We start from the raw sequence: 14,648 nt of genomic DNA on the forward strand, positions 1-14,648 counted from the left end.
TGTTGTCTTTCTCAAATACAATTAATAATAGTAATAATAATATTAATAATAATAATAATAATAATAATAATAATAATACATAATAATGTATTTCGACATTTTAAATTTGTAAAATTTTTTATTACAATTGGGTGGAGGACTAAAAGGTTGAGATCGTTATCAATTCAAATATTGAAGGGTTAATCCCTCAGGTTGCAAAGATTTAAGGATTTCCAAGACTGATTAGACGAAGTATAACCTGTCTGTATCTGATGAAAATAGCGTAAAAGATTGTGTATACTTTAATTAGTCTTACAATAGTATAAGCTTACAAAGAAGTTTGAAATAGCAAATACGAAAAATCTTTGCTTAACTAGTAAAAATGGGTTCCAAAGTTAGGACCCACTGACATTTTACTTTTTACTTTTTACTTTTTACTTTTTACTTTTTACTTTTTACTTTTTACTTTTTACTTTTTACTTTTTACTTTTTACTTTTTACTTTTTACTGTTCATGTATCTATCTATCTATATATCTCGAAAATAATTAATTGAATTGCCGTAGAAGTAAAGTGGACGTTGGTGTGAACTCAATACATCTAACATTTTCAATTTGTGTCCCTCAAGAAAATACGGCCTATTAGCCAATATTTTGCGTCAAAAGCAGGTTTAGAAAATTTAAATGTTGATTATCTGCAACTTCTAGAATCAAATTTTCTTGAATTTTAAACAACTTTCAAATATTATACTTTACTAGCTTGGGAACCCAGCACTACCAAGGTTACTAATAGTTACTCCCGCCGTTTACCCGCACTTGAACAATTTTACCGGGAAACTAAATTTTCGCTGTTAAAGTCTACCTACTCAACTTAAAATCTCAAAATAAGAACATTCTTGTTGGCCTCCCGAGTTCCCTAATCAAAATTGAAGGCAAATCGGTCCAGAGGTTCCTGAGTTATGATCAGACAAACAAACATACAGACAAACAGAGATTACAACTCTATATATAGAGATTAAAGCATTTCTATAGATTAGTACGGATAAGTCCGACATCCTTGATCAGTAAAAAGTTCTAAGGGTACTACTGAGAATCGTACACACCACTCTAATATTGGAGGGTCACTTACAATAACGCTTTCAGTCCCTTTAAGCGATTAAAAAAAACAATTCTATTCGCATGAATGAAAATATAGCTGCGAAGCTTTGAATGCAAATGGAAATGTTTATTCAGTATTGTGTGAAAGAAAAGAGCTTTCTTGCTATGCGTAATGCATATTATAAATCAATTTATATGGAAATTTCTAAACATTTAAGAATATTTGTATTCAATATTTTACCAGCGCAAGCAACGTGTATTTTTTTACACCTAAAAGAAACATGAATGAAATGAAATTTGCAAATATTCAAATTTTGAATAAAAATGCAGTCAGTTTATTCTGGGCTCAGCTAGGAATAAAAAGTACTTTTTCTGATGCATTGGGTAGGGTACATGTCCGGACATGAGCATTGGGTAGGGTACATGTCCGGACATGAGCATATTTAAAAACTACATTCTGTTAAAGTTTGCTTTTTAAACAATAAAAAAACATAAAATTGATTTTTCTTGTTCGTTTTTATTTCTATTTTCTCTCGGGGTCAAAAATTTAAAACTCGAATAGGAAAATCCACCTAAAAGGAATTGAGTCTTTGCCACAAACTCTGATTTTCAAATCACTATATCTTTGGAACCAAATGTCGTAGACCTTAGATATTTCAAACTATGAATTCTGTTAATCAAATAACCTGAGTTTAAAATATCAAAGGTTTATATCATCAGGTTTTAAAGTAATATTTGAGTTTGTGGCAAAGACTCAATTCCTTTGAGAATTATTGACTTTTAGAGCAAAAAATAAAAGGCATTAATTACATAAACGAAATTATTGTACTTTTCTGATGACTCAATTAAAAAAAACAATAAAAGTATGCCGTGATGTGTGCAAAGGTAAATATGCAAATGAAATTCAATGGAAAAATTCCTAGCAACGTAAAATAAAACAATCCCTAAATTGAAAAAAAAATGCTTTAGACAATAGATACAAAGTTGACCATTTTCTAAAGAGAATAAAGACAAAATGCTATTCATTTGTTTAGGACAGGCTATTTTGTTATAGATATAACTAAAATATTTTTTGCACGTTAAGATTTAGAAATGTAAGATTTATAATCAATCATTTTAAAACGATTTTAGTGATCAAGATCAAGAATCTCAATGAAAATCCTATGTATCTTAAATCTATAATTACAGAGCTCAGACGGTTCAATTCCCCCTCGATTGTTAAATCGTGGATACCTAGTATCATATTCCAAGATTTAAAGCGTTAATCTCTTCAATTTAAAAGTTTGTGCACAGGCCACCAAGTTTAACCCTAAACAGGCTGGGGGGGGCGGGACGTTTGGCGCCCCCCTGTAGTTTCTTATCTTAGCACTATAATTTTTAACACTATGACCGTAAAGTTTTGTGACTTTTAATGAGTTATAATTTTTATAGGATTTTTGTTTAAATTTTTTTTTAAATTTAGAAGGGCGGAAAAAAAGTCCGGTCTATGAAAAAAATCTAAAATAGCCAATAACTTTTTTGTGACTAAAGCTGCAGATCTAAAAACTATATTTTTGAAACGCCCTTGAAAAATGTATGTAGAAACATGTGTCACACTTTGATCTATAAGAAACATTGAAATTTGTTTAAAACGAAAAAAAAAAATTTTTTGACCCTTTTTTAGGCATTTTTTTCAACCCTCCCTAGCACCCAAACAATTAAAGTTATCGGTCTAATTTTTTTCTATGAGTTGGCCTTGTAAAATTGGGGTATGAACATTCATTTCAAGCCTATACCTATTCTCGAAGGCCTAAGGGGGTGGGGCGCCAAACGCCTCTCCCAGGCTATACATAGATTCAGACCCCCCAGTCTTTAGCTTGGGAACCCAGCGCTGCCAATGTTACTCCCCCCGTTTACCCGCACTTGAACGATTTTACCGGGAAACTAAATTTTCGCTATTAAAGTCGACCAACTTAACTTAGAATCTTAAAACCGAGCTAAGAACATTCTCGTGAGTCTCTTGAGTTCCCCAATCAAAATTTAAGGCAAATCGGTCCAGGGGTTCCTAAGTTGTGATCGGACAAACTAATAAACAAACAGACAAACAAACGGAGATTACAACTTTATATATATAGATAATATTACTTTAAGCAATTTAAAACGATACACTGAAAGTGTGAACAAAAATGTAAAATAATAGTTTTTGGTGCAAAAAACTAAATCCGCAATTAAAACTTTTTTTGGAATATTTAATTGCAAATTAAGTAGTTACTCATGTCGACGTTAAAATAATAAACATGAGATTGACCTTCTTTAAAATACTTGCAACCAAATAAAAACAATAAATGAAGACCTAAGGAATTCAGCTTTGCCAGAAAACTCTTATTGGCTATTCCCTATATCTTTGCAAACCAAATGTCATAAAGCTTTGATATTTCAAACTATCAATTCTGAAAAATCATCTAAGTATGAAATAACAAAGGTTAACACCATCAGGTTGATTTGATATAGGGATTAGCAAATTTGAGTTAAATTTTGTAACTTATCAGGTTTATGACTGAGATAATTCTGAAAATGTTAAAGTATATTTTCAGACTGATACCTTCAAATTAACCAGAGTTTCAAGAGTTAAACATTAAACGAGAAAAAAGTAGTTTAACTGTGGCGAGTTTAAATACTTCTGTTGCTGAACCAGAGAGTTGATTTATATTCTGTCTAGCAATAGTCTTATTAAAGTAGAGTGGGGACTAGAAAACAGTGGTATAGAAGGACGACTATTAGAATAAAGTTATGATTTAAAAGATGCAAGTGAAGATGAATTAGAGCAACTATCAAAAACAAATAAGATTTATTAAATTTTGTTTTCTTATGCAATAGTTTAATGCATGTTTAAAGTGTTGTGAACCTACCATCATCTGGATTGGTGTAAATATACTCTGTTGATCCATCCTCTCCTCTATGAGTATGGTAGAGTATAGGATACTGGATACTTATATCAAACCCGTCCTTCTCCTCCCCCTGCTTACCCTGAACCAGGTCTAGGGATAGGTTAGCAGTATCCAGATAAGACTGGTTGAAGATTATCGAATACAGGTTCAGAAAATTATTATTCATAATGTCGTCTTTTCTTAAAGTTTTGGAGAATTACATATGATTATATGCGGGGATGGAGGCTGAACCCCAACGACTGAAAACTAATTCTTAAACAATGTTTTAAAACAAATTTACGCCTGACGCAGAATTAATAAGTATGTAAAGTTCCAACAACTAATAACTTACAGTACCGAGTATACAACACGTGCATGCATTGGTGCACATATATCCAGGTCTCTGTCTGGAAAACTTTGAAAGCTATTTATGCAACGAAATAGATTACATAAATTGAAATAGATTACATAAATTGAAAAATCATCTGTAATCATCAATATTACGGGTAAGTTTCAGAATAAAACAAAAGCGACAAAAAAAAACACAAAAGTCCATAACAAATAAATATAAATATTGACAGTTTTAAAGTGTATGGCACACTTTTCAAATATAAGGTTTTTAAGATGTATCAAAATGTACAAAAAATCTGATCATTTTAAGTTTTTACCAAATATTGGTTGATTTACATTCAGGACTAATTCTTACATGAATATCGAATAATAAATGCAAAAGCAAATATTTGCTTGATTTGTAGCTTTAAGCACATAGAGAAGTATGTTTAAAAAGCATATTTTAGCTTCTCTCGTGGTCAACTTTAGTGCAAGCACTTTCAAAACGTTTGTAAATTATCTCGAAGTCATGATAAACAAATTCATCATTTCGATCAGAATATATCTTTAAGGAATTTTGAATGAGAGGCAAAGATAAAAATTATTTTTCCCATTCTAGCCTTAAAAGGCTATCATTTTTACAATGCTGCAACATTTTTGTGGAAATTATTAAGAACCCTTCAGGAGCATTTGATAAACATATTACCAATGAAGAGAAGCTGAAATGTGCTTTTGCATATATTTCTCTATGCACATAACCGATATTGGCTTTTGCGTTTTTTTTCTTGGATATGTACAGTTTAGATTTAGTTCTCAATGTTAATTAGCTAGTAATTTGCCAAGTTTCAATTAATAATGATCAAATTATTTGTACAATTTTTGAAATCTAAAAAATCTAATAATTGAGTAGTGATTGATATCACCAAAATGTTTTTAAAAAAGCAGTTTAACATTTTTTTTATGATTAAAAAAATAAAGATAAGAATTTAGAATCTATATCAGTGGCGTAGATAAGGGGGGTTATTGGGGTTATTTACCCCCCCTAGAATCCTGAGGGTAAAACCCCCCCCCCCTAGAATCCCGGGGGTAATTACCCCCCCTAGAATCTTGGAGGTAATTACCCCTGAACATATATTCAGGCCCTGAATAGCAGGGGTTACTCCACTTGCTGCCTCTACAAGTTACAGTTGCCTTGGCCCCTTCACTTCAAAAAAAAATACATTCCCTATTGATTAGTCTGCACTTTTGTAAAGACATCTATTTTCAAGATAGTAAAAGTTTCTGTAACATATGGGGGGGAGGGTCCAAAAAGCGTTCTTTAGGAGACTAGGACAGACCAACCAATACCAAGTACTAATTTTAGTCCATAGTTTTGCAGAGTAGCTTTTCTAAAGATTTAAAAAAGTAACATCCTTTTCCTCTTAGAGTAAAACTATTATTTTTTATATTACTTTAAAATAAAATTAATTCAGTTTTTTTTACAGATCTTTGTAGTTAATGTAAAATGAATGAATATAATGAAGGTTATAATACATACAAGGTGAAAGCTGAAAGGTACATGTAATGAAGCCTTTATTAGATTGAGTTTGTAAATCCCAGAAATGAGTGGAAAATGCAAATCAAACCCAATTAAAACCAATAATTTGATATACATCATGATATTTTTCTAGGGGGGTAAAAAAAATTTTGATGCTCTTTTACCCCCCCCCCCCTATAGAATCCTTATCTACGCCCCTGATCTATATATTTAAAGTTGTAATCTCTGTTTGTGCGTTTGTTTATTTAGTATGTCCGATCATAACTCAGGAACCCTTTGATCGGTTTCTTAAAATTTTGATTGGGGAACTCGGGAGACCTCGAAAATGTCCTTAGTTTGGTTTTGAGATTAAGGGGGGCCACTTTTATAGGGAAAAATAGCTAAACTCATGCGATCAAGCACGGGTAAACGGAATTGTAACTACGTACGTTATAAAATGCAGGAAAATTCGAAAATATACAAAAACATTTAATTATTAAATGATTTCAGGTTACTGTGAAATATCTTCTGAAAACTAAATATCCTTCAGAAAATGTTGTATAAACAAATTATTTGGTTTGATTGGATTATTGCATCTGTCCTATTCATAGCACAAAAATAGAGTAGAGCTGAAAATGAAGGCATTAACTGTCCTAATACCAGAGCCCGAAATTTAAAAGAGTATCGTTGAACGAAACTCCCGAGTTTCCTTTTTGGGGTCTTGGCAATTGTGTAAATTTTGATTTAAGAAATTTTAAAAAATGAAGAATATGAAGAAACTTAATAAAATAATATTTCACAACAAAAATATTGATATCCACAAAACTGCCTAACCCCATTCTTGAAACCCGGGTTTCAAAACTGGTTTTCATAACGATACCCTGTCTTAAGTTTTGGGCTCAGGGGGATCTTAGCTACCTCTCCCTGTACACTTAGGATATTATGCAGTACGCTTTCGGAGTACAAGTGTATCTTGAATTTTACTCAGTTTTCTCAGAACAGTTTATTAACGATGAAATATTGCTCTGTAAAAGACTGTAAATGTACGTCTTCCTGTGAAAATGGAATCCTGCACACGATAAAGGAGTAGAGGATTTTAATAGTTACATGGAAAACAAATTCTTCATTTAAATATTTTCAGAAATCACCCCTGAGTTCTCTAATTTACAGATTGACCTTTGAAAGTAAAGTACATGGCTTGTACAGTTAGTAAAGGAAAAGCGTAAATCATCACTCTATATACTATAACCTAGTTGCCTAATACCAAGACTTCTAATCTTTCCGGTATGTGTACTGCAATTTGCAAATTACTGCAGTACGCATCGAAAACTTAGTTTAGGACAAGGAGAATTGAATAGAAAGAGGGGGCGTTAGGGTTTCCGTACACTTTGCTGTGACGTTTTTGGACTGCTGAAGAACTAGTTTTTGCATAACAACAATAACAAAGGCAGCCGATCTAATGTTAACAAACATGAGTTAGTATACGTTGAATCTTCATCTAACGCCAGAGATGCGCCAGATGTCTGTTTATCATTTGTTTTATTGTTTAAAATCATTATTATTGTTTTTACGCAAAAACTAGTTCTTCAGCAGTCCAAAAACGTCACAGCAAAATGTGCGGAAACCCTATCTCCCCCTCCTTCTATTCAATTCTCCTTGGTTTAGGATGACAAATATGAATGGAATCAAATTTATTTAAGTACAATAGATGGCAACGTAGAATGTGTACACTCTTGGTACAGCTGTATTCTTACTTCATGACAGTTTTATGTGTCAGACAAAATTATAAAAAATAGTAATAATTTTATAATAAAGGGCTTCTCTTACAGTAAAATAAGTGTAATTTTGTGTTCTTTATTTTCTGTTTTAACACTTTTTTATTTAATCTTGGAAAACATGTCAACTAATGGGAGAAAAAAATTTGTTTCCTTTTATATTTGACTCTTGTGACGTCGTATATAATTGGTACATTTCTCTGTTGGCCATCTATTGTACTTAATAATCTATTTGAATGGAATACTCAATACACTCAGGATTTTCCTATTTTGTGGTTTATCAGTCTCTCTGATATTAATTTATTTAATATCCAGCACTTCTTTTTCTTAATCCCAGTATTCCTTAATTCAATAAGTTATACATTGGTATTCAATTAATAGATATATATCCAATATTAATAGTTAATACTCACAAATATACACTTGTAAAAAGAGTCTTCATTTATTTATCTATATATCTATCTATCTACCAACCTGGAAGCTGTTACTAGTGTTACCTTCTAAAAGTGAAACTGGTATGAGTAAATCTATAGAGTAAAGGAAAAAATATATTTAAATGTAAAATATATTAACAAATAAAGTGATACTAATGAATCGTGGAAAGCCTGAGCTCACTGGCAGAGACTCTCCGCCTTTCATTCGTCTCATATGACAAGTTATTTTTCCTTCTTCTGACCCTTCATGATTACTCCTGCATTTCGAGGCCTCCCAAACCTATTTTCTTCTCTCTCCTGTATCAAAGCTTCATGGCTTGAGATTTAAATAGAGTCAAACAGCTGCTGGACTTTTTCATGCGCTTGTTTTTCACCTCATTTAAGTTCGCTGTGATCTGAGCAAACCCAGGAAATTCTAAAAATGATGAGAGATCCTTCCCTTGCTATCAATCTTGGACACATATACTAAACAGATGACTGAGGTACTACACCTTGATCCTGAAAAGAAATGTTTTATCTGCATTTATTTTAATTCCAGCTGCTGTGTGTGCCGGAAAAACTTTAACATAATAAATAGTGGCATTTGTATGTAACAAAACATCATCTAAAAAGTCCCCTAACATGTCTACTAATTTTTGTACCAATCTACAGTAAATATTTTTTAACCCTAACAGCATGCAACAGAAATGAAATATCCAAATGCTGTCGCAAATGCTGTTAAAGGACTTTTGCATGATACTCATGGGAAGTGTCTAAAGTTGAAAAAAAATTTGAACATCCTAATGAAGTTAAAATATCTGAAATATTTGGGGTTGGGTATGAGTCGTCTACTGTTAACTTATTGACCTAGCAAAAAACTACACATCACCTCTGGTCTTGGTTCTCTTTGAGACCGGGACCAGAGGTGATGAGTTGGAGGGTTCAGTTACTTGATCACGGATCCATTCCTCCAACTGCAACCGTAGATTTTCACCAAGTGGTGGTGCTACAAAAAAGAATGTAAACAAGAACGGAAAACAAGAATGGAAAACAAGAATGGAAACAAGAATGGAAAACAAGAATGGAACACAAGAATGGAAAACAAGAATGGAGAATCTGAATGGAAAACACGGTTGAAAAACAAGAATGGAAAACAAGAACTGAAAACAAGAATAAAAAAGCAAGAGTAAAGCAAGAATGAAACAAGAATGAAACAAGAATGGAAAACAAGATTAAAAAGTAAGAATGACAACAAGAATGGAATCAAGAATGGAAAACAAGAATGAAAATCATGAATGGAAACAAAAATGAATAACAAGAGTGGTAACAAACATGGAAAACAAATATGGCTAAAAAGATTGAAAAAAATGGGAAACAAGAATTGGAAACAAGAATGGAAACAAGAATGGAAAAAAAGAATGGAAAACAAGAATGGAAAACCTGAACGGAAAACAAGATTAAAAAACAAGATTGGAAAACAAGAACGGAAAACAAAAATGAAAAGCAAGAATGAAATCAAGAATGAAACAAGAATAAATTATACACTGCGGAGTTAGAATGCAAAAAAATATCTATAACATTCAAGGGAAAAATTACAGTTATATTTACTGCACACCGCATGGTATAATAAAAGCAGCTGTGATCCTTTAAAATGAATGTTGTTTCCTACAACGAACATGTTCTGTGATATATCAACATTAGCTTTAAGTATATTACTCCATGTGTGATATATCAACAGTAGCTATATTTATATCACTATGTGTGCAATATATCAACAGTAGCTATATTTATATCACTATGTGTGCGATATATCAACAGTAGCTATATTTAAATCACTACGTGCGATATATCAACAGTAGGGCTCATGTACAAAAGGTAGAATTACAAAAGGTAGAATTACAAAAGGTAGGATGACAAAAGGTAGAATGACAAAAGGTAGAACAATCAAAAGGTAGAATAAACAAAAGGTAGAACGTTCAAAAGGTAGAAATACAAAAGGTAGAACGTTCAAATGGTAGAATTTTTTTTTATTTTTGAGAAGGAAGAAAATTTTCTAATTTTTACAAGAAACTCAGCAAATTTTTTTTAAAAAATTCACAAAACTGCATTTCTCGGTTGAATTCAGCATGGAGAGGTTGGTCAACTATGGGGTGAATCAAAAGAAGAAAAGAACATTGATTGACGACCAGAAATATAAATATAATTTTGAGAAAATTAAGAATGGAACAGAGTTCAGCCAGTGGTGCAAACAGCACTGAGAACACTCGCAAACAAAAACAGAGAGATAAACGTACTAGGATTAAAAACATGACTGAAATGTATAATAATATCCCTGCACCAGACTATATGAAACAGCTTGCCACAATTATTGGCATGGATTAAAATCATGTATACATTTGTAAATTAAAAATTACTCCTAATAAATAAGAAACATTATTTTTTGACTTTTTTTTGACATTTAAAAAAAATTTAATTTGGAAAATTCTACCTTTTGAACGTTCTAACTTTTGTAATTCTACCTTTTGTAATTCTACCTTTTGTTTGTTCTACCTTTTAATCGTTCAACCTTTTGTAGTTCTACCTTATGATCGTTCTACCTTTTGTCATTCTACCTTTTGTAATTCTACCTTCTGTACTGGAGCCAACAGTAGCTATATTTATATCACTACATGTGTTACATATCAACAGAAGCTATATTTATATCACTACGTGTCAGATATATTTAACTGTATTTTTGCCGCTAAAGAGAGTGACCGACTATGAAAGGTAGTTAAACTGAGTATGCAGTGTTGTGGAGAAATTCTTTAGGATTCATTAGAGACTTTTGGGTGGATACATTTTCGGCATGCCCTGCTCCCGTCCTAACCTGATAATTGTTTCCCTCCCTGGTCACCTACAGGCAGTGGGCCCTGATCAATATGTAAAGGAGTTCAACATTTTCAAGGGGTGGATTCAACACTTTTTGCAAACGGGAAGCGACTATGATCCGGCCGATAAACGTATTTTCAGTCCATGTTCTACCTCGGGTTCAGGTTTGTGAAGGTTTCGCACCCTTCATAAGGGGCGACACAGGCTTATCTGAATCATATGCAGTCCTTGCGTGAACCTTTGAAATTTTGTCAGCTGTCGAGCCCTCTCAAAATCCCGGTTTTTTTTCATCTGTTTCAAAAAAAACAATGGAAAAATTCTGTCCTGAACCCCCCAAGGCTGACATGGTCAGATACATTGCCGTGGACCCCATTAAGCCTGAATTCGAGGTGTATGAGAATATGGATGTATATACAGGTCTTCCGGAAGCCCTTCTCGGGAGCGGAAATGTTGTTGATCCAGAGGTTGGGGTTTTCTTTTCGCAAGAGCTTGTCTCAATGATCAGGGAATGGCATTCAAAAGGGGAAAAGGAGGGTTTTGTTAACACCATCCCCATGCCTGTAGAAATTGAGAGCGCGTTTCCTGCTAGCCCCGATGGCCAGCTCACCTCACCGGAGGATGATGAGAATTGGATGTAAATACCCCGACCAACAAAAACCAGCGCGTGGTGGTCGTCGGCAATAGCAACCTCAAGATGATAAGTGAGGAGCTAAGCAAGACCATACAAGACACCGTTGTGTTCGTTAAGTACCCTTTCAACATTTTTGCCAATTCTACTGAAATTTCTGGATTTGTTGACAACCTCAAATTGACGAAAGCCAACATCTTAGTACTCGGAGGTCAGGGGAACTCCCTATTGCAAGGGATGTCAATTCACAAGTTTAAGAAACATTCACCTTCCGGCTTACCTGCAGGTTTCTCAACGTTTGGAGTTTGTAGATCCAAAGTCTACCATGCTCACAACGTTGCATCTTACGACCCTGAGTATCTTGTCAACTTCGGGGTTTTTATTGACAAAATCATGGAATTTGTTAACCAGACCGGTGCCAGGACAATTTTCATACCACCCTTTCCAAGGTACCCTACAGCATGTTGTACACAGTCAGGCCATTTCTGCGCGGGGTACGACGGGAACCTCTTTAACACGGAGGTAGTAAGACTGGGGACTTACATTTCACGAATGCATTCCCTCAAGGAGGCATTCGTGCTAACCTCTGAAGACTTTTGTCATCACGATGACTGGGTCTCGAGAGGGAAGATGTTAAAGGACGACCATGTGCACCTTACTGATAAGGGAGTCCAAGTGGTCCGGTCAATGGTCCAGAAGTGCACTTCTTCAGGCCGGTAATGGACAGACCTAAACCAACCCTGGACCCTTCCATCCCATGCGGCATCAGATTTTCCCAATGGGTTGAGGCTCACAGAGAGTCCTGTGGGTTCGAGGACCTGAAGCCCTCAGGGGCCGCGAAACGCCCACAGCCGCCCATGTCATATCAGAGGCAAGCAAAACGCTAAAGTATCTGAATGTGCAAAACACTAAATTAAAACCCTGCACAGTTTCACCCCCCCCCCCCTAAATACCCTACCTCATCCTATTCCTATTCTAGATACCTAATTAATCCTACTCCCATCCTATACCTTTAAACTTGCAATTTTTCGCAAACATATTTGTTTCATTTCAATCAATTAATTTAATCTATTTCATTTTAAAATCCTTAAAATAAAAATATTTCCTATTTTTGCTGACTTATGCCAACATTTTTCAGTTTTTACTCCAGTCAAAACCCTTTAATTGGAAATATTTGTTATGTTTGTGGACTCATGTCAATATTTATCAATATTTTTTCCATTTTAAACTCCCAAAATAAAAATATTTCCTATTTTTGCTGACTTATTTCAATATTTGTCAATAGCTATATTCCTAATTTTAAATTTATTCCTATTTGCCTTAACATTTTAACATTCTCAAACCTGAGGAGTGAATTGTGACTAAATAGCTTGAGGAAAACGGTAAGAACAAACCTCAGCAATACAGTCTCTTTAGAGAAAGAAAAAATATTTTTCCTTTTCTTTCATTTTGAAAAAATTATAATGTATAATACATATACTTATACTTATACTTCATGCAAACTTTCCTTTGAAAACCTAAAGGAAAACTTGATTTCTACAAAAAATCTTATTCTTATAAATATAAGAAGTTTAACCAAGTTAACTCTTTATTCACAATGAATAGTATGAATAGTCCAAAAATAAAATGTCCGACATAAGTCCGGCATCTCTTAACAGACTAGATCTTATGCCTATACAAAATTAAGTAGAGAATTTTCCTCTTAAAACTATTGCACTTTTTTGTTGTATAAGAAGAAAAAAACAAATCGAAATTAAACATTTTTGAAAATACTTTTATACTTCCTTTCTCTACAATATTTTTAAATCTTTAAATGTATATTTTTAAATCTCAATTGTTTGTAATATAGTTAGACGAGAAACCAACTGATTCTGATCACTGGAGTGGTATGCGATAGGGAATTGCTAGATTGCTGACAGGCTGATCTCTATTTTTGGCAGATCTCAGATTTGCAAGTCACAACGGAAAGAATAATGGTAAAAAAGATTAAATAAGATTAACAGGATGCCGTGGGAAGATGTACTGACTTTTTTATGTCAATGGACTTTATATCTATTTAATCTATTCTGAGGTCAAGAAATTTGTACACGATAGACTGCAAGGGACTATAAATTAATTACTCTTTAATAGCATTTCAAGAACCTCTACTATCTTCGTAATTAGAATCTAAAATTGAATTTAAAGGTTTTCTATTCCAAAATTTCCACTTAGTTACGCTTAATCGATATTTCAAGTATCTCTACTTCATCACTGAAAATCGAAAATCAGATTTAAAAATTTTGTCACTGTCAAGATTCAATTTAGTTAATTTTGCACTGTCACTGTCAAAATTTAACTTATTTAATTTTTCACTGTCAAGATATTAATCCGTAATATCAAATTTCTGAAATTAAAATTTGAAGTGAAGTAATATAAAGTATATGTATTTAAACTATTTGGTTAGAGCCTTAAAATATACTACTCAAATTGCAAAAAAAAATACTTTAAGGCTTTCTCTATGCTTAGATAAACCGAAACCTGGGACCTAACTGACAGCCAGATGGATCTCGGATAAAGGCGATTCGCAGAGCTACACCCCACAACTGATAATTGACTGTAAAAAAAAAATTTTCTAAAAGAGCTCCGTGAAAAACTGGCAGATTTCTTCCACCCTCACTGGATCTTATTTTCTCTCTTTATACTGAAACAAAGCACGTGCACATGGACCACAACAAACTGTAAAGGTTTAACTGAATGAATCGTATCAAATCTGCATTCTTACTAAAAAAATGTCAAGTTTTAAAATTTGTGCTCAAAATTGAAAATCTTTTGATCGTAAATTTAAGGTATAAAGTCTACAGATTTCAAATTATGCTCAAAATCGTAAATCTCGTAATCTTAAACGTGAATCTTAAACTAGTCTTTGGACTTAGTATCCCTTAGTATCCCTCACTAACAAAATGTCAAGTTTTAAAGAATTTGTGCTCAATATTGAACACCTTTTTGATCGTAAAGTTGAGGTATAAAGTCTCCAGATTTTAAATTATTCTCAAAATCGTAAATCTCGTAATCTTAAACGTGAATCTTAAATTAGCCTTTGAACTTTGGACTTAGTATCCCTTAATATCAGGTCTATACCTGCAAAGTTGCAACCAGATT

General features: G+C 33.2%; 1 protein-coding gene across 1 annotated transcript in view; it reads right to left on the reverse strand.

Moving 5' to 3' along the window:
• The window catches only part of LOC111699475 (uncharacterized), a gene marked incomplete in the record, with an annotated part of 7,284 nt that extends 3,057 nt beyond the window's left edge, over window positions 1-4,227 (reverse strand). The window contains 1 exon segment of the mRNA XM_023470169.1: window positions 3,963-4,227. Within this exon segment, the coding sequence (XP_023325937.1) occupies window positions 3,963-4,167 (205 nt within the window).
• Between the last annotated feature and the right edge of the window lie 10,421 nt (window positions 4,228-14,648).

Source organism: Eurytemora carolleeae, unplaced genomic scaffold (assembly GCF_000591075.1).
Source record: "Eurytemora carolleeae unplaced genomic scaffold, Eaff_2.0 scaffold281, whole genome shotgun sequence".
In the NCBI taxonomy this organism is placed as follows: Eukaryota; Metazoa; Arthropoda; class Copepoda; order Calanoida; family Temoridae; genus Eurytemora; species Eurytemora carolleeae.